This window comes from Apus apus, chromosome Z, assembly GCF_020740795.1.
Source record: "Apus apus isolate bApuApu2 chromosome Z, bApuApu2.pri.cur, whole genome shotgun sequence".
Taxonomy (NCBI): Eukaryota; Metazoa; Chordata; class Aves; order Apodiformes; family Apodidae; genus Apus; species Apus apus.
Genome location: NC_067312.1, coordinates 28,827,949 through 28,851,422, shown reverse-complemented (window position 1 = coordinate 28,851,422; position 23,474 = coordinate 28,827,949). Strand labels below are relative to the sequence as shown.

At 39.2% G+C, this 23,474-nt stretch overlaps 1 protein-coding gene across 5 annotated transcripts in view; it reads right to left on the bottom strand.

Moving 5' to 3' along the window:
• Window positions 1–23,474, bottom strand: part of SMARCA2 (SWI/SNF related, matrix associated, actin dependent regulator of chromatin, subfamily a, member 2) — a 115,829-nt gene that overhangs the window by 28,293 nt on the left and 64,062 nt on the right. For all 5 annotated transcript variants that reach the window (XM_051642075.1, XM_051642077.1, XM_051642076.1 and 2 more), the window contains 7 exons: window positions 20,748–20,834; window positions 19,799–19,845; window positions 17,948–18,114; window positions 16,415–16,578; window positions 14,680–14,907; window positions 11,136–11,213; window positions 10,066–10,284 (listed from right to left, as the gene is read on the bottom strand). In XM_051642075.1, coding sequence (XP_051498035.1) covers window positions 10,066–10,284; window positions 11,136–11,213; window positions 14,680–14,907; window positions 16,415–16,578; window positions 17,948–18,114; window positions 19,799–19,845; window positions 20,748–20,834 — 990 coding nt within the window. The remainder of the gene's footprint in view (window positions 1–10,065; window positions 10,285–11,135; window positions 11,214–14,679; window positions 14,908–16,414; window positions 16,579–17,947; window positions 18,115–19,798; window positions 19,846–20,747; window positions 20,835–23,474) is intronic.

Below are 23,474 nucleotides of genomic sequence, written 5' to 3'. Positions count from 1 at the left end.
GCCTGTCCTTTTTAATATGCATATCACGGTTTAAAAGTAAAGATGTAAGACAAATGGTATCTGTCTAGAAAGCCTTTTGGTCTTCTGGGATAAACTGCAATGCAAATCACTGTCTGACAAGAAAAAACTATTACCTAAGCAAAGTCTAACTGAAGAAGACCAAGATGATTCCAGGAAAGGCAATGCAGTTTAAGAGGAAGTGAAGTTTCTCAACAGAATCACGTACAGTACAGTGTAAGTGTATGTATGAAAAAATAAATCAAGGCTGTAAGCAGCAAAAAAATCCTCTAGTTCTGAGTTTGAAATCCACCTACAAATTGTCAGATGCAACCCAAAAGAATATGTAATGCATATCCATTAAACCGTTAAGTTGTAACACTCTAAAATAGACATTCTCAAATATTTAGTGTTCCAGAAATAGTTTTTATGTAAGAAGGACCTCAAGTCAGGAAATCTGAACAGCAATTTCACAGAAGTACCTATTAGTAAAACATCTGGCCATACTTTTGAAAGATCCTTAAGTCTGTGATTTTGTCCAAATGATGTTACATCTGAAGTACTGTAACAAATATTAATACAGTTTCAATTGGAATCATACCTAATAACTCTCCTCTAGAAAATACTAGAACAATAGTGTCTAATACAAACACTTAAGTATATAAAAAAAATGTGAGCAGAATATCTCTCAAATATTAAAGCAGCATTTTAAAGTACTTTGTTAGTTTCTAAAATCAATACTCTCAAATCCTGCTTCCAGATTCTGAGAAATATACCCAGATTGTAAATCAGGTTATTTTCTTTATATACTAACAAACCCATCTTGCCAACACAGCGAATCAAAGCTAACAGGTAGATGCATTTAAATTCCCTCCCTTCTATAAAAAGCCAAGAAAAGCCCCTTTCATCTAAACTGCTTAGTTGGCTTTAATTTCACTGCACCTTAAAAGTAGCTATATTTTCCTCTTCTGAAATAGATTCTGAATATCCTGAAAAGGGCATGAAAGACAAATGGTAATATTCAGAACATAAGAATGACTTGGCTTCATGAGACCTCTAAGTTATGTCCCAATTCCTAATCCTTCAAGAAATTCGCTTTCATATTCGTAAAACTGATAAGCCTAACCTTGCACATTAAAAAATAGTACCTGCAGTATTCTCATGATTGCTAGTCACAAGAAAGACAACATCCTGGGATGATGGACTTTTAAGCCTTCAGTGACCAAGACTTTAAAATGTGACTTGTTTTCCCCTACAGCTTAAAAAATCCAATTCAATCTGCAATTCAATACTACAGAGTAGAGTTAAGATCAGAATGTTATTTTCTTCAAATGCCCTGAGCAAATACTCACCTACTCAACTGGTAACAGGTTTAGTCAGGAAACTTCAGAATTGTAACCAGAAATGGTATAGAGAAATAGAGATAAAAGCAGGGGTGGAGGGGGATCATGCACATGAACTACACAGGTACGCTATGCAGTGGGTAAAAGATTATTTCTTTTCTCTTTCACGGAATCGCAAACTCAAATACAGAGTATATAAAAAACCTCCATTACAATTAAAAATAACAACCAGTAGATGAAGAGTGTAGCTAAATCAACTATTGAATCTAATACTGATTTTCTACAAAGCTATTTCTGTATCCAATAAAGATCAAACTCCACCATCAATTTACAAATCCACACCTTAAAATACCTCTTAGTATTGATTCTAGAGTTATATACATAGAAGTGAAGCTCCCTCAGAAAACACAAACCTAACAAAAACTTCTAGTAATTTATGTCAAATTGTAGTAACAAGCTGGTCCAACTTCACTAACTCTGACGCCAGACCTAACTTTAAACAGACTCTGAGAATGTAAAAAATCAAAAAGTCATGTAAAGTTCCAGATAGTAGAGAAAAGAGCTGAAAATATGCCCCAACATTTTCCTGCTAAGTAGTTCATTATACAACATATTCACCTTAGTTAGTAAACATAGACAAAAAGCAAATAAAATTTATGTTAAAATTATGTTAAACAGTATTCTCCATATATTCTGTATATATGAAAGCCAGCACTATTGACTCATTACAGACCAAATGCTTAATTTCACTTACAAGTTTTAGATCAGCAAAATGCAAGTAGTCCACAACAGTTGACTTTTGCACATCTGCATGAGGTAAATGAGACACCACTCACTTTGGATTCATATATGTTTCCCTGGCCAACATGAAAAGCTATTTCAAATTAACGGCAGAACTAGGGGCTAAAACTTCAGTCATGTCATCTAACCAGCAATTAAACAGAACGATAAGCTGAATCCAGGTGCAACTGTCTTAAGAGTCTTATAACTAGTCAAACAAATCCTCTGATTCTTGAAGCCTGTCCTACGCAGTGGGGTCCTCAGTAGACAACCCCTTTAGAAAACAATCTGCCATGGGATCCAGCAAAGTATTTTGCAGTCCAGAAGCGGTGCAGGGATAGAGCATGGAATACTTCCAGAATATAAATGCTTTGCAGGATCAGGAAGCAGACTCCTCCTTCCTGTTTTTTGTGGGTTTTTTGCTTTTGTTGTGTTTTTTTTTTTTTTTAAAGAAATATGGTTGTCATGCCAACAGTTACAGACTGGCAGGCTGCAGCGACAGCTAGTGATGAAGCCCATTTGTGTCTTAGTTGCCCTGGGAGGCAACTACTGAATTATGCATTGTTCAGAACAGCAGCATCATCTCACTAAACACTGTTTATGTTTATAGGCTTGGCTTATGTAATTATTTTGTTTCCTGCTTCAAAAGTCAGGTACTTTACCTAATAGCAAGGAGGGAGCTGACATACTTGGTCAGTTTATATGCACGGATACAGTCCTTGAGGTGTATGGCAAATACCTGTGGGAATGAGCCAAGAACTTAACCAGACTTTCAGTATTCAGTGTATCAGCAGAGGGGTCAAGGTCTAATTGAAAAGGAAGAGGTAACTGATCTCTAGAGTCCAAGCTGTAGCTGCTGATTGAGGCAGAATTCCTTAGAAAAGAACAGATCTAGTGAACCTCCCCAAGACACAAAGAAAAAGAAATATATGAGGATTGGATACTGATATGAAAAAACTTATTACTCAGAAACGCAAACTTTCTCCCCAGAAAACCCAATAGGAAGATGGCTATAACCAGTTAGAGAAAAAATGAGGGGCATCCCTTGCTGCTGGTAAATAAATTTCCTTCTTCCATAACACTATGGTATAAAAGCAAAAATATCTATAGCTACCTTTGGAGAGTGCCTTGATACAGAACATGACTAAAAGACTCTTTTATGAAAAAAGTACTATTCTTAATTTAGAATTTACTGGCTCTTGTATTTTTTTCTCATTTTACTGATGTAAATGGTTCACTGCATCCAAGTTAACATGGAATTATTAATTCAGAGTTTTCATGCAATATGTAGGATACTGTTATCTTAGAAGTTACAGTTTTTCTCAACAGAATAACAAGCCTTGTTGAAAACCGGGTAGTATATGTATACTATATATATATGGGGGGTTGGACTTGATGATCTTCAGAGGTCCCTTCAAACAACTAATATTCTGTGATTCTGTGATATGTACATCTTGACTAGCAAGGTTTCTGATCTGGCCTCGTACGGTGGTCTCAAAAGGAAACAATGAAAACAATTGCTATCAAGTAAATGGAGAACCAGTAAAAAATTGTTTTCAGAATAGTCCTTTATGGCTTTTTATCAACTGGTGCACTGCTTTTCAGTGCTTTTAGTGGCTTAAGGAAGATGGAACAGAAAGTAAGCCTACCAAATCTTAAAAGAACACCAAACTGACCAGAAGTTCACCTGAGGACAGGCTGAAAATTCAGAATAATTTTGATGAAGAAAACTTGGATATAATTCAAAAAGGATTTATGCTAAATCCTCTTATTCGGAAGGCAAGATTGAGTATACATGATACTGAAAAAGTGGCCAGGAAGTAAATCCACAGAATAGGATTAAGGGCTTATACTGGATCAAAACTTTAACACGAGTCAATACCTTTACTGATAACAAAATGAAATGCTGGATAGTTAGGTGTATTTATCCTAGTAGTTATGTAAAATAACTCCTCCTCCTCTATTCAAATGAGGCTGCACCTGGCATTTTCATGTCTAGCTTTTGACCAAACTTGCAGAAAGACTTAAAGACCAATGTAGAAGACCCAAGGAAAATCAGTGAAAATAACCAAGATATCTAGAAAACAGGAAATAGGGAAAAGACTGAGTGAGCAGTGGTGGTTAACCTTCAGAATTGATGAGGAAGTTGAGGCTTTCTACAGGCAGCTGAAAGCAGCCTCACAATTACAGTCGTTGATCCTCATGGGAGATTTTAACTACCCTGATATCTGCTGGAAGACTTACACAGCCAGCCATTCTCAGTCTAGGAGGTTCCTCCAGTGCATTGACGACAACTTCTTAATGCAAATGGTGGACAAGCCAACTAGAAGAGGAGCGCTGCTGGATCTTGTGCTCACCAACAAGGAGGGCCTTGTTGAAGCAGTGGTGGTCAATGGCAGCCTTGGCTGCAGTGATCACGAGATGGTGGAGTTCAGGATCCTGTGTGGGAGGAACAGAATACCCAGCAGGACCAGAACCCTGGACTTCCACAGAGCAAACTTCGGCCTCCTCAATCAATTGTTAAGGGAAGTCCCATGGGACAGGGTGCTAGAAGGTAAAGGGGCTCAAGATAGCTGGACAACATTCAAGGACCACTTCTTGCAAGCACAGGATCAGTGTGTCCCAATGGGTAGAAAATCTAGTAAGGGAGCCAGGAGACCAGCGCGGTTAAAAAAGGAACTGCTGGGCAAACTCAAATGGAAAAGGAAAATCTATAGATCATGGAAGGAGGGGCTGGTTACTTGGGAGGAATATAGGACTGTTGTCAGAGAATGTAGGGAGGCAACTAGGAAAGCTAAGGCCTCCTTGGAACTTAACCTTGCAAGTCGGGTTAAGGACAATAGAAAGGGCTTTTTCAAAAATACATAGCCAACAAAACTAATACCAGAGGCAATATAGGCCCACTGCTGAATGAGGTGGGTGCCCTGGTGACAGAGGATATAAAGAAGGCAGAGGTGCTGAATGCCTTCTTTGCCTCTGTCTTTACTCCTGCAGGCTTTCCCCATGAGCCCCAGTTTCATATAGCCCCAGTAGAAGTCACGATAAAGGAGGAGTTTGCCCAGGTAGATGAGGATTGGGTTAGGGATCAGTTGAGTAATCTGGACATCTATAAATCGATGGGTCCGGATGAAACGCACCCAAGGGTGCTGAGGGAGCTGGCGGAGGTCATTGCTAGGCCACTCTCCATCATCTTCAGTAAGTCATGGGTAACAGGAGAGGTGCCTGAGGACTGGAGGATAGCAAATGTCACTCCAGTCTACAAGAAGGGCAAGAAGGAGGACCCGGGTAACTATAGACTGGGCAGCCTCACCTCCATCCCTGGAAAGGTGATGGAACAACTTGTCCTTGGCACTATCTCTAGACATATCAAGGACATGGGGGTCATCAAGAGCAGTCAACATGGTTTTACCAAGGGTAAGTCATGTTTGACTAACCTCATAGCCTTCTATGAGGAAATGACTAGGTGGATAGATGACGGTAGAGCAGTGGATGTGGTCTATCTTGATTTCAGTAAAGCATTTGACACCGTCTCCCACAGCATCCTTGTAGATAAGTTGATCAAGTATGGGTTTGATGATCAGGCAGTGAGGTGGATCAAGAACTGGTTGAAAGGAAGAAGTCAGAGAGTTGTAGTCAATGGGGCAAAATCTAGTTGGAGGCCTGTGACTAGTGGAGTCCCTCAGGGGTCGGTACTGGGACCGGTGTTGTTCAACATCTTCATCAACGACCTGGATGAGGGTACAGAATGTACCCTCAGCAAGTTTGCTGATGACACTAAGCTGGGAGGAGTGGCTGACACACCAGAAGGCTGTGCTGCCATTCAGAGAGACTTAGACAGGCTGGAGACTTGGGCGGGGAAAAACCTGATGAAGTTTAACAAGGGCAAGTGTAGAGTTTTGCATTTGGGGAAGAAAAATGTCATGCACCAGTACAGGTTGGGGGCTGACCTGCTGGAGAGCAGTGTAGGTGAAAGGGATCTGGGGGTCCTGGTAGACAGGAGGATGACCATGAGCCAGCAGTGTGCCCTTGTGGCTAAGAAGGCCAATGGCATCCTGGGGTGTATTAGAAAGGGTGTGGTTAGTAGGTCAAGAGAGGTTCTCCTCCCCCTCTATTCTGCATTGGTGAGGCCGCATCTGGAGTATTGTGTCCAGTTCTGGGCCCCTCAGTTCAAGAAGGACAGGGAACTGCTTGAAAGAGTCCAGTGCAGAGCCACAAAGATGATTAAGGGAGTGGAACATCTCCCTTATGAGGAAAGGCTGAGGGAGCTGGGTCTCTTTAAGTTTGGAGAAAAGGAGACTGAGGGGTGACCTCATCAATGCTTACAAATACGTAAAGGGTGAGTGTCAAGAAGATAAAGTTAAGCTTTTTTCAGTGATGACCAGTGATAGGACAAGGAGTAATGGATACAAATTGGAGCATAGGAGGTTTAAGGTGAATATCAGAATTTTTTTTTTTACTGTGAGAGTGACAGAGCACTGGCTGCCCAGTGAGGTTGTGGAGTCTCCTTCTCTGGAGACATTCAAAACCCACCTGGACGCCTTCCTGTGTGATGTACTCTAGGTGACCCTGCTCTGGCAGGGGGGTTGGACTAGATTATCTTTTGAGGTCCCTTCCAACCCCTATGATTCTATGATTCTATGAATAGGGAAATAAGTCTTCTAAGACATAAAAAAGTGTCAAAAAAAAAAAAAAAAGGTACTAGCCTGTTCTGCATTACCAAAGTGATTAAAACAAGAAGTAATGGCTTAAAATCCAACAAAAAAAATATATATAAAATACAAGGGAAAGCCAAATAATTAAATACAGCTACACTGGACCTTGTTCTCACCAAAAAGGAGGGGCTGGAGGGAAATGTGAAGCTCAAGGGCAGCTTTGGCTGCAGTGACCATGAAGTGGCAGAGTTTGAGATCCTCAAGGCAGCAAAGTGAGCACGCAGCAAGCTCATTACACAAGGCTTCAGGAAAACAGACTTTTGCCTATTCAGGGACCTGTTTGGTACAGTACCATTGGACAAAACCCTGGAGGGAAAAGGAGTTCAAGAAAGCTGGTTAATATTCAAGCATCACCTCCTCCAAGCTCAGGAGTCATCAAAACATCCCAAAAAAGAGGAAATCAAGCAACAATGCCAGGAAGCCTGCGTGGATGGACAAGGAACTTCTGGACAAGCTAAAATACAAAAAGGAAGCCTATAGAGGCTGGAAGCAAGGACAGGTGGCCTGGGAAGAATATAGAAAAATTGTCCAAACAGTGAGAAGTCAGGTTAGGAAAGGTGAAGCCCTAGTACAAGTAAATATAGCCAGGGATGTCAAAAGCAACAAGAAAAGCTTCTACAAGTATGTCAGTGATACAAGGAAGACGAGGGAAAATGGGGGCCCTTTCCAGAAGGAAACAGGAGACCTGGTTACCTAGGATATGGAGATGGCTGAGGTACTCAAACACTTTTTTGCCTCTGTTTTCACTAGCAAGTGCTCAAACCACACCATCCAAGTCCCAGAAGTAAAGGCAGGGACTGGGAGAATGAAGAACCACCCCCAGTAGGCCATCTTGAGACCGGCAGATTGTCATGGAAACCACACTAAGTCACGTGGAAAATAAGGAGATGACTGGTGACCACCAATATGTCTTCACTAAGGGCAAATCATGCCTGACAACATCCTTCTCTCTAAACTGGATAGACACAGACTTTACAGATGGCCACTTGGTGGGTAATGAATTGGCTAGCTGCTCACAGCTGGACCAACTCCTTGATGTCCAAGTGGAGACCAGTGACGAGTGGTGTTCCTCAGGGGTCAGTAGTGGAGTACTGGGACTGGTGCTGTTTAACATCTTTGTCGGCAACAAGGACGGTGTGATGAAGTGAACCCTCCCAAGTTCAGCGATGACACCAAGCTGTGTGGTGCTGTTGGCACACCAGAGGGAAGGGATGCCACATTGACAGGCCTTAGAGGTGGGCCCGTGCCAACAGCATTAAGTTCAATAAGAGCAAATGCAAGGTTCTGCACCTGAGTCAGCACAATCCCAAGCACAAATACAGGCTGGGCAGAGAATAGATTGAAAGCAGCCCTGAGGAGAAGAGGCTGGGAGTGTTGGTTGATGAAAAAACTCAGCATGAGCCAGTCATGTGCTGGGCTGCATCAAAAGAAATGTGACCAGAAGGTCAAGGGAGGTAATTCTGCCCCTCTATTCCATTCTTCTGAGATCCCATCTGGAATACTGTGTTCAGATCTGGAGCCCCCAACAAAAGAAGGATATGGAGCTGTTGAAGAGGGACCAAAGCAGGGCCACAAAGATGATCAGAGGGCTGAGGCACCTCTCCCATGAAGATACGCTGAGGACAAGGGGTAATGGATTAAAACTGCAAGAGGGAAGGTTTAGGTTAGACATTAGGAGGAAATTCTTTATAGTGTGAGGGTGGTGAGACACTGGAACAGGTTGCCTAGGGAAGCTGTGGATGCCTCATCCCTGGAAGTGTTCAAGGAGAGATTGGACAAGAGTTTGAGCAACCTGGTCTAGCGGAAGATGTCCCTGCCCATGGCAGGGGTGACTGGAACTAGGTCATCTTTAAGGTCCCTTCCAGCCTAAACCATTCAATGATTTCCCTGTGGATTTGTAAATTCACTTCTTCTAGGGAAGGCCCTGAAGAACAGATCAGATGAACATTTACTATAAATGACACAGGACTGGTTGATTCCACCCTTACTAGGAAGATGGATTAGATTATGTGGAGAATCGCCATGGGAAAAGAAAAAGGGCCTCCTCTATCTATAAAGAACTAGATAAAACAATATAAGACCAGCTCAGGGCCAGGGCTTGTTGTGAGCAGCACCGTGAATGTTGACAAAAATGTTTATTGTGTGTTTGGTGTGTGATTGGCTACATCCTGGGAACCCAATTTCTGTGTATGTGCCAAGGAGCAGGTGTGAGTGCTGTTTACACCCTCTGTACCCTGGCTGCTTATTCTCAGTTTCCACTGTAAAAGTATATAAGGGAACATTTTCTCATAATAAATGATTCCATTGCTTCTCACTCTGGAATCCGTGTCTTAACCACCACAAGATTATTTTCTTAGGGCTGCCATTTTTGACAGTGCAGTGCTTAACACAAATATCACAGCCAACTCAAGACATAAAACATGTAACCTGAAGCTAACTTCTATGTTGCCACAGCCAGAGTATTTAATCAATAAAAAAAATTACCTTAAAATGGTCTTGAATAGAAGTGCAGGAAAGGGTAAATGTTGAAGAATTCAGACAGGAGTTTATGTTTCTAGGTCTTTCTTTTCCACTGAATACTTGAAAGTGTCAAGTATCAAACTTCTGCAGTTTGATAAACTTGCTCAGTTTTACAGCTGATGGCTAACTCAAATATTTGCTCCCCTAAGCTTTACACCCAGCAGCAGAATCTGAATTAACTGTTAGCATTCTAGTGCACAGTTCAGTCTCACAAACATCACATCTTTAATTGAAGCAGGTAAAGATTTCTACCTATCTTTAGCAAATTATACACCAAAACTACACCGTATATTCATGTAGGCTTGTGTCTGTAATTATCCTATGACATGTGTAAGTCTCCAAATTCTTAAAAGGGTTAAATTCAGACATTTTTAAAAATTAAAAAAATTAACTTCTGCACCACAGAAAGCTCTCATATACACTAATCACTAGTCTTCTCCACCATAAAAGAATTCCTCATGTATTTTAAAGATGACACTTATGAAAGTAAGAAATATGTCAAGATCCACAGGAACAGTATACTTGCAACAGAGCTAGCATATTACTGTCTTCAACACAGCAGCAAAAGTTAGATAGTAAGGATACATAGGCCTTAACTACTACATCTTGCTCTCCCTGGTGCAACTGTAAAGTCTTCAAAAAGAAAAAAAGTGAACACCAGGAATTCATAAATCTCAACTGTAAAAATAAAATAAAATAATGGGACAACCTACTCTCAGCCATTGTTTCTCTGTGAGAGCATCACTGTAGTCCACATCCCTGCGTTGCCGGGATCCTCTTCCAAATATTTTCTCTTCTTCTTCTTCACACGTAAGCCTTTCAACTTCAGCATCATCCTTAATAATCCAGGACGGTAATTCATCCTCTTCCATCAAGCGGGGTTTACGCTTGGGGTTTCTGGCATCCTCCCTGCGACGGTCCATGTCCATGCGCTGCAGTGACAGTAGGACAGAAGTTTTACGGGCAAATACTAAGTGAACCACGGAAATTTCTGGCTAACTAATGATACCTGAAACTTTAAACCAAGTCCTTGTTCCACCTCACAGAACAAAGCAGCCCTGTAGAATTCAAGGAGACAGTGCTTTACCTTCAGTACTTAAGAATTCTCCTCTCGCTGTGTGAGTAACTCAAAGGTCCTCCAGCAATCCTCACATTGTACACACACTAAAATGGAAGAGCTGTACCTACACTGACATTTTCGTATTTATTCTATCAGTGTTGTAGTAGCACTAACAACAAAGGAATTACTAGTAAAAATTAGTTGCTTGCATTTGAACCACTGTCACTAGCTCCACTTTGATTAAGTATTCAACAGCTGGAATAGCAGAGATACACCTAACTAGGCCCGTGACAGAGTCATCAGCAAAACCTAGTTAACTCACAAAGAAGAACACTATCAATCCACTACTTTACTATCCTGTTGAATTCCTTACCAATACCATAACCAATAAGTCAGATGAAATGTTGAAAAATAAAAGTACATAGTAGAATTAGCAAGCCAAACTCTGGCTATCAATTTTGCACTGTATATTCCTCAGGTCATGTCAGACTCTTCCTCCAGGTTGGAAATGTTCTACTATACTGTCCACAAGGATCTCTGAAATCTTCCCTGTCACATGAGGAACTCGTATTTAAGCAGATGACCCTTCTTTCCACAGATAAAAAAATATAAGTATATAAAGCCTACTCCTCCAAAGTTTTCCAAAATTCAAATGACAAAAGATTAAGGCTTTTTAAAAACACTAGAGAAGATACTCTACTTTCGATCACATATCATCCTTACCATAAAGAGATCAAATTCCTCCTCACGTCGAGCAATCATCTGATTCAGAGTCTCATCATCAGGAACTTCATCTTCCTCCTGGTTACACAGATGGATGACGGTATTAGGTAAAAGCTGTGTGCAATCTGAGGTAACAGCCTCCATCAGGTCAGCATTGTACTGACCCTCCTTCTGTCACGATGAGTGTGAATGACACTCAAAATGAAACTAAAACTTTTGAACAGTTCAGCAATTCAGAAATAACAGAAAATAGACATACTTAGTGAGACAACTGGTACTTACTACCACCTTCATAAAATGAGAACAAGGAAATGAGCAAATATGCAGCCAGGAAATTTTGGGTTGTGGTTTTCCTGGGTCAGAAGCACAGTTAGTGCTTCAGTTACAATGTATGCATTTCCATGCTGCTGTCCTACAGCACTCCCTCACAAATACCTCAAAAATACCATTCTGTATTATGAGGTCCTTGCTGTCAAAGCAAGGAGAATAAAAAAGTCCTGGTTAAAAAGAAGAAATGAAATACATCATACTGGAAATAAAACACTGCTGAATCCCTCTTTCTCTTGACCATTATCCACTCACAAAATTGAGACATGAACCTCTGACTTTAGACAAAATGAATTATTTCATAAAAACAGAAACAATCATTGGAAAAACCATGTAGAAGTGTAGAATTCAATTAAAAATGTTAACACTGAATAGCTGTGATACCCACTTTAACACAATCAACTCCACTATGTAATCCCTGGATTACTCTGAAAGCACATGGCATTTCAAATCTGACAACACATGAATGAAAACAGTAGAACTACAGACCTGTTCCTACATAGGGCTTACTGAACCTATGTTACAGTATGTTGCAGATCTAGAATTTTCCAAGAAAACTCATGTTGTGTACTCAGTGAAATGGGAGTACAGAATGCTGCATATAGCATCCAAAAAACTAACATACATTTTTGTACTCTCCAGAAATAAACAGAAAAGGCCTTTACCTATATCCACACATCTTACTTTCCCTCTACTGGCACGATTTATACACCTCAGAAAAAAAATACAAGTCTTATCAATGTGAGTCCCAGTTAACACCTCCACATCTCAATGTACATGTAACTTGAATTTTAACCCGAAAAAAGCAACTGGGAAAATCAGAGAGAGCTAGTTCTTCTCACTTCCAGTCAGTGCTCTTTCAGTGTTTAAGAAAAAGAAGTTACATAGTTACACTCAAAAAGAAAAAAAAAAAAAAAAAAAAAAAGAGGACAGATTCCTTCTTTTATGACCAGTGAAGGTTTCACATGCTTCTACCATCTCAAACAGAGCAACTAGTGACCTGAAAAAAATAAGGGATCCCACAGCAGAAGCTGTAACAACAGTGTCTGCATCATCTGTGGTTAGTTTGAGTAATCCCACTGTCACACAGGTAGGCTTGGTAGAAGTAAAACTCACAAACACCAGTACCAACAAAAAATCCCTCCATTAACAAGTTACTTCTAATCACCTCTCATACGTTCCTTTCTAAATAAACAGAAATTACCTCTTTGCTTTACCTAGTGCTCATAAGAGAAAAAAAAGACAGAATGTCAGAAAGGACAGGAAAGATCAATGAAAAATAAGTAGCATTTTGATGCAGAATTTAAGAAAACTACTAAGAAAGCACAAATAGAATATGGTGCTCTACGTAGAAGTGCCATAAACCATTTGATATGCAGGTTTAAAGAATTCTTAGCATGGGAATTTTTAACTAGGTGGTCACTAAATAATCTCTGTTAGCCTGTATTTGCAAGTCAAAGTTGTTTTGACCATAATAACTTTTCACTGAGAGATTTAATTTTTCTTGTTGATCTCTCATTTGATGCTCAAATTTTATGAAGAAACGGTGTTTGACCCATGCAGGATGGTGCAAATCCAATCCCTCTTACTCCTCCAGCAGCTTCAGTGTTTGGTTGAAGTTTTGTGCAGTCTGCTCACAATTAAATTTTCCTTGAAACCTTCAGCCTCAGTCCAGCTGATTGGAATCAGACTGCAATACCCATGCTTGCTTTAAGACCAATGCTGGGTTACGGCAAGCAAACCTTGGTTACATCTGTGCTTGCTTCAGGATGGCAGACCAAGTCTATTTGAACAGCAACCCAAAAGCAGATAGCTCTGGAGTCATCTATGAAATAGGGCATGTCAAGTAGGCCTGTAGTGCAGCTCTGACTTTTGGAACATTTTAAAACATTTGAACAATTTAAAAACATGCCAATTTTCATATTAAATTGACAGGCTTACTGAAAATTTCTGTTGGTTTCAAGTTCATCTGTCTACTTATACAGAGGGTGTTGGCTACTTGAGAAGTACAGTTTTACTTAAATAAAAATGGTACACATACATCATCCTATTTCTGCATTCAATCCCTAAATAAAAGACAATTACTGATAAGACTGTTTGATACTCTCTTTTCGTACAAAAAATAATAAACAAAAAAAAAATATCTTAACATTGTACTAGCTTTTTCTAAATGCGTAAGACAAGTAGTTTACACAGAAGGTTAACTGTTGAAGAAGTAAACTCCTTGGCCTTAGAAACTTTACATCACATAATGGTGTAAAGGATGCCCGTGAAACATAGACTACAGAACCTTATTTTCTTTCATTGTGTAACATATTCAGATGTACGAGGCATACTCATAGGCGAAATTAAGCTTGAAATCTCTGCATCTTTAACCCATACAGAATATTTTCGAGGTGGGAAGAAGTCATTGCAGAATATTATTTTCTCTGTCTTTAGTATAAATTATACATTTCTATATAAATATATAATATACAATATACGTATTTGCTCTTCCAAAAGCAGCTTTCATTCAAATGGTGAATTTTGTTCATACTAGGAGAAGAGTCTGTAGTGACAAGAGGCTCACCATTCCACAATCTCAATTCTGGAGAAGAGCACAACGAAAAGACAGGGACATACAGGCAGTGACTGGATAACCTCACTTCTCAGGTGTAAGGAAAGACTTGACAACTGTTTTTAAATAGCTAAATTTTTTCCTGAAAAGGAAGTAGTAACGAGAAGCCCAGGTTAGACACAAACCCAGAAAGAAACAGTTATTTTGCAGGCTTGCCCTATGCCCTAAGTACATCACAGCAATACCCAGGATCCAAAAGCACAGTATGCAGGCTCGTTACTGAACCTAGGTAGTGCTAGTTGCTCAGCCTGTCTGAAAATCAGATTACCTAGTTTAACATATAAACTGTATTTAGGAACTGTTTTGGTAAAGATCTTTGTCTGAATACAATTTTTGCCAGTATTACTAAAGAATGGAAGAGGTCTAAGTTACAATGCCTAATTCTATATTAAGAGTTAGTCATAGCCACTAAATCATAATCTTACATTATAACCTACTACTGTGACCAAAAAAGAGAGAAAAATTAAGTTGTTTGACTGGATGGTAAGAAAATGATGATATTTCTAATTTCAAAGGAGATGAAAATCTTTGTAACTGATTATAAATACGACTCAGTACTTCCTGGAACATCTTCTTACTGATTATTTCTAACCACCTTACCTCATTTTCTTCTTCATGCTCCAATATAGCCTGCAGGAAGGCTCTCCTTTCATGGCTTGAAGACTTCTGATCAAACATTCCAGCCTGAATAACTTTTTGATCTACATTCAGCTTGTATTTTGCAGCAGCAAGTATCTTCTCTTCCACACTGTTTACAGTGCACAGTCGCAGAACACGAACCTCATTCTGCTGACCAATTCGGTGAGCTCTATCTTGGGCCTGCAAGTCCTATCAGACAAAGAACACAGAGTGATTTATACTGCAAGCATGCTACAGAAATCACTCTCTGCTTAAATGACGTTATAATGCTGAATTTTTTTTGCTATTAAAAGGAAGAACTCAAATTAACAGTCCACCACAATTCACATGGTTCACGCCTCATTGTTTGCTTTCCCAAAATTTCTTGAGATCCAGGTAGGGCAAAAATTGAAAGGAAAAAACATGGACATGCTCTGTACAGTGTAAATGCAGAAAGCCAAAAGCTTCCTGAAGCATGTGCAGTCACTGAGAAGGGATGATGTATTTTTTTCCTTTCTATTCAATGCTCATGGCCTTCCAAGCCAGAAGGAAAGCTAAAGTAAAATATTGCTTGACTGCAGGAAAACAAAGCAACAAAATTATTGTGAAAAAACACATGCATTAACTTACCTAATAAAGGCTATTGCTAATTCTTAAATATGTTAACTAAGATTTGATCTGCTGAACTGCCTAGTAACTTGGAGCATTTTGGTCAATACAGCTTAAATGTTACCCTCCTGATCGAAACTTCATCTATACAAAACTGAATCAACATAACTATTTTTTGGTCAAGTGACTGGACTTAGAAAAATGCTGGAAGTAAAAAGTACATTGCAGGTCACAGGTAAAGAATTTATTTTATTAATTCAAAATCTTATTTTTTTTTTCAGGGAAAAGAGAAATCCAAATACAAAGCTTTATGTGCTTTTTGAGCTCTAAAGATAATTGTTCTGAATTTCTTAAGAAATTGCTTTTAATTGGTCACCATGGCGTCTATGGGAGATCTGCCTTCCAAGTTCTATATAAAACTCCTCTTACTCTCTTCCTCACTTTTACATGCGGCCATTGACTATGATGTGATTTGCATATATCGGCACAACAATGGAAAACAGATAGAGCTGTGTACTTCCATAGATACTTAACTTATACTCTTTAAAAAAAAAAGTCACTAAGTGGCGAAGACAAACTTCAGCTAACTCTTCTGGCTTTTTAAACATAACCAAAGTGGCTTGACACTCTTTTCCTGGTGAGCTGTACTCATGACTACCCGCCCACACCAACAGTCTAAGTTCAGTATCTCAGGTCAAGACTGCTGCAATCAAACAGCCACTAATTTCCTGAAACAGGCAGAGCTTTTCACTAAATTATTGCAACCTACCTACTGAGGACACAAAATGGAAAGTTACTGATTAATGTCCTAAGGATTAAAGAATGAATACAGTTATACAAATGAAGTAAATCTGTAAGGTCACTAGCTCCTAGTATCCCAAGACTCAGAAAAAATATGTACACAGACACAGAATAATTTCAGTGATTCAAACCAAAATATTTCCTAATTGCAGCAATTTGCCTCATGATTTCCTCTCAAAGCAACATTTTATTACTTACCTGCATTTATTCCTTTCACCCCAGGCTGTATTTCCAATTTAAAGAAGCAATTCAAAAAAGCATCATTAATTCTTTGCATATTTAATGAAGATAAGTAAATAAGAATAACCTGGTGAGGATTCCAGTCACTATCAAAGATTATAACAGTGTCAGCAGCTTGGAGATTCAATCCTAGCCCTCCAGCTCTTGTACTCAGCAAGAAGATAAAGTACTGTGACCCAGGTTCATTGAACTTCTTCAACAGAGCAGCTCTATCCTCTGATTTTGTTGTGCCTGTAAAGAAATAAAAAACAGTATCCTATAACAAAGATGTGAATTGAAATACTGCAGATACAATGTCAGTTGCTAAAGGTACATTTGGAAGGGAAATTTTAGCTCACTTGCTCTTTGCCATCTCTGCCATATTTTCCATAATAAACACTGGTCATTAATATTCTGGTCAACTGTCTATCACATCTAAGAGGCAGACTTCTAGAAACCTCTTTTTAAGTATTTCTTTTGGCAGCTCAAAAGTGGACTTTAAAATGTTGGCTAACATTATTATACCCTTCTATGACTCACATAAATTTCAGCTGAAGTTACTATACATAAACAGAAGAGAGCTCCAGTTTTGATTAATGCCTTCTGGCCACAACAGCATTTAAACACTTTTAAAAGTTACTTAATATATATATTTAGCAAGTGTCAGTGTTGTCATATGGTGTTGTCCACAACTACTACGAAAAGACAGAAAATTATTAAAATGTCCTATCGTGAGGGTGATGGTGTACAATGGCTGAGGGAGAGCAGGCAAGAAATTAAATCATGGTGAAAAAGTACACAAAATCCTGAAAATGTAGACTAAGTTTCAAGTAAAAACCAAGCCCTGTGCATTCTGGCGACTGGATGAATTTTACGTACTTTGAAAAAAAGTCTACACAGATCACCTTCGCTTGTTCCACTGTTTGTCTTCTCTTTTTTACACTGCCTGTAAACTGTATTGCCACAGGTGTTATACCATTAAAAAGAATTATTTTTAAATTAATTATGTAACATAATTAAAAATATTTTAAATGTAATATAGTTAATAATTCTCGACTGCAAGCATTAGAACTCCTGCAGGCCACCAGTTCAAGGACAGTTTTATTAGCTAACTTAAGCTAGTGATAATTGATTGGGACCTTGGATATAAAGCCTCATTTGAAAAAGAGATCAACTCCTAAACATCAAATCTGCACATAATCTGCTTTCCAGGAATAGACCTGTGTGTTCATCAAAACAGTCCCTTGACCAAACGGTTTTCAAGTTAAAAAGATGAGGGGAAACAGTCTAGGAGCCAGGGAAACAGATAATTACTTAAGACCAACTCTGAGAGAGTCAGAAGTACATCTTGCTTGGCATCTTGTCTGTGAGAACAGAGAAAATTCTAGCAAACTGCAGCTTAAGGGTCTACTGCCGTAACTTCATGATAAAGGTATTTGATTGACTCTTCCTTCATGGATTTATAAAATAATGTTGTTACCTTTTTATGCTTTTGTATAGCCACATCACAACACTGTTGTGCTAGGAAGACACTAGGAAGATAACCCAGGTTTTCCACTCAGGAGTGACAGAAACATGCTACCTCCTAACTTATTATTTATCCTTTTTTCATTTAGCTTACCATCAAGACGCAGGTATAGGAAATTTCGAAAGGCAAAGTAGTCTTCCATAATGGTCATGAGTGATGTCATTTGACAGAAAAGAAGCACACGATGGTTAGTAGCTCGTAACTTTGGTAGAATGCGATCAAGTAGCTCAAACTTCCCTGAGGCCCGATAAAGTTCAGCTCTGTTGAACAGGGAAAGAACGGTAAATCCGCATTTAGAAAAGTTTTTAGTCATCATCATATCAGAGTATAACAGATTAATTTACTTTAGATAAACAAGACTAGCAGCACTTTTCTCTCTTTAAAATTATGCCAATTAAAATAAAAATAAATACTTATGTGAATTCCTGTTAGGAAAAGATTTTTTCTTCAATTAAAAAAACTGTGGACTTTCAACCACACAGAGTACCTCCCTTAACAAGTCACTATCCCTGGAAGTATTTAAAAGAAATGTAGACATAATGCTTAGCAACATGATTTAAGCACTGAATGGGTAAATTAGGTTATGGAAGGACGATTTAGGTTATGGTTGGACTTGATGATCTTCAAGGTCTCTTCCAACCACGATGATTTAATGATTCTGTGATTCTATGAAACACTCTTTCTCAGTTAGCTAAACATTTTATCAGTTAAGACATTAATCTGCTAGTTTTGCTTTCAACAGACATTTACTGCAGCTGTATATTCTGTTCATTAGGCACGTGTTAGAAACAATTCCCTTTCCACTCAACTACTATGCACATGAAAGTGCAGTATTTCAAATTGAACCAACACAGAGACAATGGGAGGAGTCTGACAGAGAATATACTTTTTAGCCATATAACGTTAGGAGAATCATAGCAGCACAGAATGTATGGGTTGGAAGGGACCTTGAAAATCATCTAGTTTCAAACCCCCTGCTATGGGCAAGGAAACCTCCCACCAGACCAGGTTGCTCAGAGCCCCATCCAATCTGGCCTTGAACATTTTCAGAGATGAGGCACCTACAACTTCCCCGCGCAGCCTGTTCCAGTGCCTCACTACCCTCAGAGCGAATAATTTAATTAGTAGCCCTGAACAGTATCTAGTTGCTTTGATTAGCAGCTATTCTGTATTATATGCTATAAACTGCAGAACAGACTCAGCACTGAAATTTGACTCATGACTGAGAAGATAAATGAAAGTAAACAGAGTGTCTAAATCAGCACTACAGCAATATGCATTGCAAAAATAAATTTGAAATCACTTTTTCTAACCTTCAGTCTGTACTGTCAGAATAAAATTTATTATTAATAATACTATACTTAATTCCATGAGATACACAGCCTTCTGATATTTGTAAGTACATAATCAGCAAAAGGCTAAACTGTTGCAGAGAAAAGTAGTTTGGTATAGTAGTTAAGGAGACAAAGAGTCTGGTATTGCTTTATAAAGCATCCGTTTCTAGACAGTTGCATGACCAAGTGCCAGGAACAAAATTTAAATCTATTTCATGTCAAATAATGCAAGAAATGCTACTTTAATTTGGAATAAAGATGGTAAAGAGTGAAAAGAGCAAAAATGACAAGAAAGAAGAAAATTTCAATTGGTATCTCTGAAGAGTCATTCCCATGAATTTCAGATGGTATCTAAGCTACTTCAAAATAAGGAGAAAGGATTACATCAGTTTACACTCTTATCTGCCTGTCCTCCTGAAAGAGATGGAGGGTCATAAAAAGTTCATGTAACACTTCCAGTACTGTTATCTTTTACTTCAGGTATGTGCTGTGTACCTTCTCTGCCTCTATAAGTGGCTCAAGTATTTTAGCATGTAACTTCTAGAAAAAGAATGCGATACATTAGTTACAATATAACATCATGAACAAGAGGAAAAACTGAAAAAGTTACCCGTTGATAACACCATTTGAGTAGCCCAAATGTTCAGCGAAGGACTCCTGTAGTTACAAGCAATAAACATATTGTTACAAACTACACGGTAATCCAAAATTATGCATTCCTGTATCAATTAAATTAAATATGTGAGCACTAGGGTTTCAGTTCTGTTATGTTCATACTCTTGGAATCTATCTTCTATAAACAGTGGTCTGCTTAATGTTTTCCTGTTGTACTACTATTTTAAATTAATGGTTTGCAGAAGTAACTTCTATCAGTGTACATTTTATCAGATTACAAATACAGTAGAGCCTAATTAATTTACTACTAGAAGATCTATCTGCAAATTACTCAATTTAATTGATTATCACACAAGAGAACAAAGAAAGAAAACTACAATGATAATACTTCATAGTAGGTACTTACTTATACACTCATAAATTTAGCTACATTCCAGATATTTATGACACTTTCTATCTTCACAATACATTATATTTATGTACTTTGGGTCCTAATGAGAGATACTATATAGATACTGCATTTTTGCTGAAAAAACAAGGTGGATAGGACAAGTTTGGTTGATAGTGTAAAAGCTTAGCAGCCGACAAGTTATAAAGATCCTACAGATGCATCTTTACACATCATAGATAAGGTGTTAAGTAGAGAATAAGTTGCTCTGAAATGTCTTAAATTGAAAAAAAATCTTAATTTTTTTAATACAATGGCTCCACAAGACATGCTTCAAAAATAGACTTCAGATTACCAATAAAAAGCTGGTGGTTGGTCCACTTGTTTCTAAAAATAAGGGACCATAATGGTAATGTTTTTCAGACATGTCCTTGTCAGCACAAATAAATTGGACAGAGATGTCCTCTCTCACACACGTAAGCTTCAACAGCAGTTTTCTATTATGTTAGCCACCTGAACAAAAAAAACCTCCCAAAATAAAACCTGTAAGTCTTACCTCAATGTGTTGAAACATGTATGGATGATTGCATATCTTTCTCAATTGCATGATGGTGTTCATAAGTGTTTTTGCACCACCTTTTCCCTATGGGTACAAATAATACAAATAAAATTATTAATCTAATCTTTTAGCTTATTAATAAAGCTTTTGAAACATATTTTTTAAATCCAGGCATAAAAATACTACCGCAAGCCTGAACACTGCATCACTAAAAAAATCCACAAAACAACAACCAAAAAAACCAAACCAAAACCCCCTCAAAACCTCCAAAGGACCCAGGAGTTATTGTGCAGTTGTCTTGCTGTATACATTCACTTAACATAAAGATGGGCCATAATGAAAAAGGAAGACCTGAAAGTAATCCACAAAGTGCACTATGCAGCTACCTGCAGTATTCACAGTGGGAAGCAGAGCACCTACTGTCCTGCACACTACTTATTTATACTGTTAATTATGAAATCATTCAAGATCCATCAAGTCTGAACCCTCTTTATAGGAAACAATGCTAGCCAAATGTTTTTTTTTAATTCCACAGTACCTCTGCCTGTCTGTTAACTGACCTCTGGGTTTCTCTTTACAGGTCAAGTAAAACACAGGGCCACAGGCAGCTAAAAAGCTAGAAATAGCCAAAATCTTGAGTCATCTTAATACTTAACAAAGTATATTCTCAAAACCTACTCTGCAGCGAATCTTTTTTAGAAACAGAACAGAATTCAGATAATGGTCCATTGTGATAGGTTAAACTGTACAGTCAAAAACTGCAACTGGTGGATAAACCTTTGAGAACATCATGTCATATTAACATTGCCAAACACTTCTTGTTTTCAGTTGCCATTTTGCTTTACTGTTTTATGAAAATACAGAGCGACTGGAATATTCCAAGCTTACTGGATGGGTACTTTAGATTTATTTTTAAAACCCCAGCCAAAACAATTTAGTAATTTCCAACAGCAAAATGGGGGCAAAGTACACTATTTGATCATACTATACACTGATAATGTTCTCCTTTTTTCTGGAAAATACAGTGAAATCATTCATGCGGAGCAGAGATTCTGTTTGAAAAGGGGTACTCCACACTTCTAAAACTTGGTTTTGTTCCTTTCAAAATCCCCACAAACTTGCTCCAAAATGCATTTCGTAATTGTTCTAAAAGCCATTTCCTAGAGCTTTCCAGCTTAATGAACCTTCTCTAATCTGACCTGCTTGCAGGCTAAAGCTGTAAAAAGACAACATTTTTCCCTAATGCAGTACTGTTTGACCACTGAAGCCAAGCATCCTCAACAAGTACCTGCCTCTGCTGGCGAGAGGCAGCATGAATAGGAGAGTCTGATGAAGCAGCTGTTAAAAAAAAATGAGAGTAGCAAGAAAGGAAAGATTTTAGACCTTTGGGGAGAGGGAAAGAAGATGCACGTGTTCAGAAGACAAAGGTAATCTGAACTGGTTAAGTAAAAAGATGGGTGGAGAAGCAAATAGGGGAAAATCAGCAGAAGATTCTGAGCTAGTGAAAGATAGGAAACAGTCCGGAAAGGAAAGGAAGTAAAAGACTGCGATACAAAATTAAATTTGTACGTGTGGGAAATGGCTCTTCTTCTTCCCCACATAAGTATAAACAAAATGCCTTCGAACTCAGCCAAGGCCTCCTGCTGATTATATACAGCTAACAGACCAAAACCAGGCCTGCTGCTCAAGGACAAATGAAAGCAAAACAACAGATGTGGTACAATGCAGGAAGGATGGGCAACGAGTTATGCATTGCCTCAGCTAGTTACTGTCCTGACTTGGGACTCATGGATGCCAACTGGCTCTGGACAGTGACAACGGCTGGACAGGTGGGTCATGGGGGCATAAAAGATGGTGAGTTTAGCAAGTGGGACCGAGGTTCTGACCCCTGGAGCACCGGGTCCTTCCCGCAGCCGTCAGGGCCATTTTGCTGCTGCCGCCGCTGCCGAACCACGAGGGGCTACCCCCCCAAAACCACGGATTTCAAGATCCTGCCATAGCTGCCTGCCTGCTCTGCCTGCAGCTCTGCCCCGGGACTGGAGCCTGCCCGCCCCGCCTGCCCGCCCGCCTGCCCGCTGCTAAGGGGCCGTCCCTGGTACCGGGAAGCCGCTCCCAAGGACCTGCTGTCGAGCCCTGCCAGCTGGAGAAGAAGCCGCATCCCAGGAGCCACACGCTATGGAAGGGTGAACATGCGCACAGACAGAGACACACAGACACACACACATTCTCAGCTCCTCCCTCTCCTTGATGCACAACCCTCTCTCAGAGAGAGCGCCTTAAGGGCACAGCACTTTTTGCATCACCTCCCTGAAGGACACGTTACTTCCCTGATATATCCCTGGCAGCCATTTGCCATTTTTACACTTTTCCTAAACCTCATCCCTCAGTTTGTGTTAGCCCTTAATAAACTGGTTAATTCGTAAACTAAACATGGGTCTCAGTGGCAATTTGTGAGCGTGGTGGGGGTTTATCTAACTACCACTCTAAAACATGGTTCCACAGTGGCCGTTCCTCTGTGAGAGGCAAATGCCTCGTGTGAGCCCTCGGTCTTGTTCAACAACCCCTCCAAACTGGGGGGGAAGTTGGGAAAACACCTGACAGCCGAGATGCCCCTGGCTAACAGAGTGCAAACACAAACTGTGACACTCCAGCTGTTCCACAGTGCCTATTCAAGATACTTCACATGTATTACAATGTGAAAAGTACATACAGGTGATGAATGGC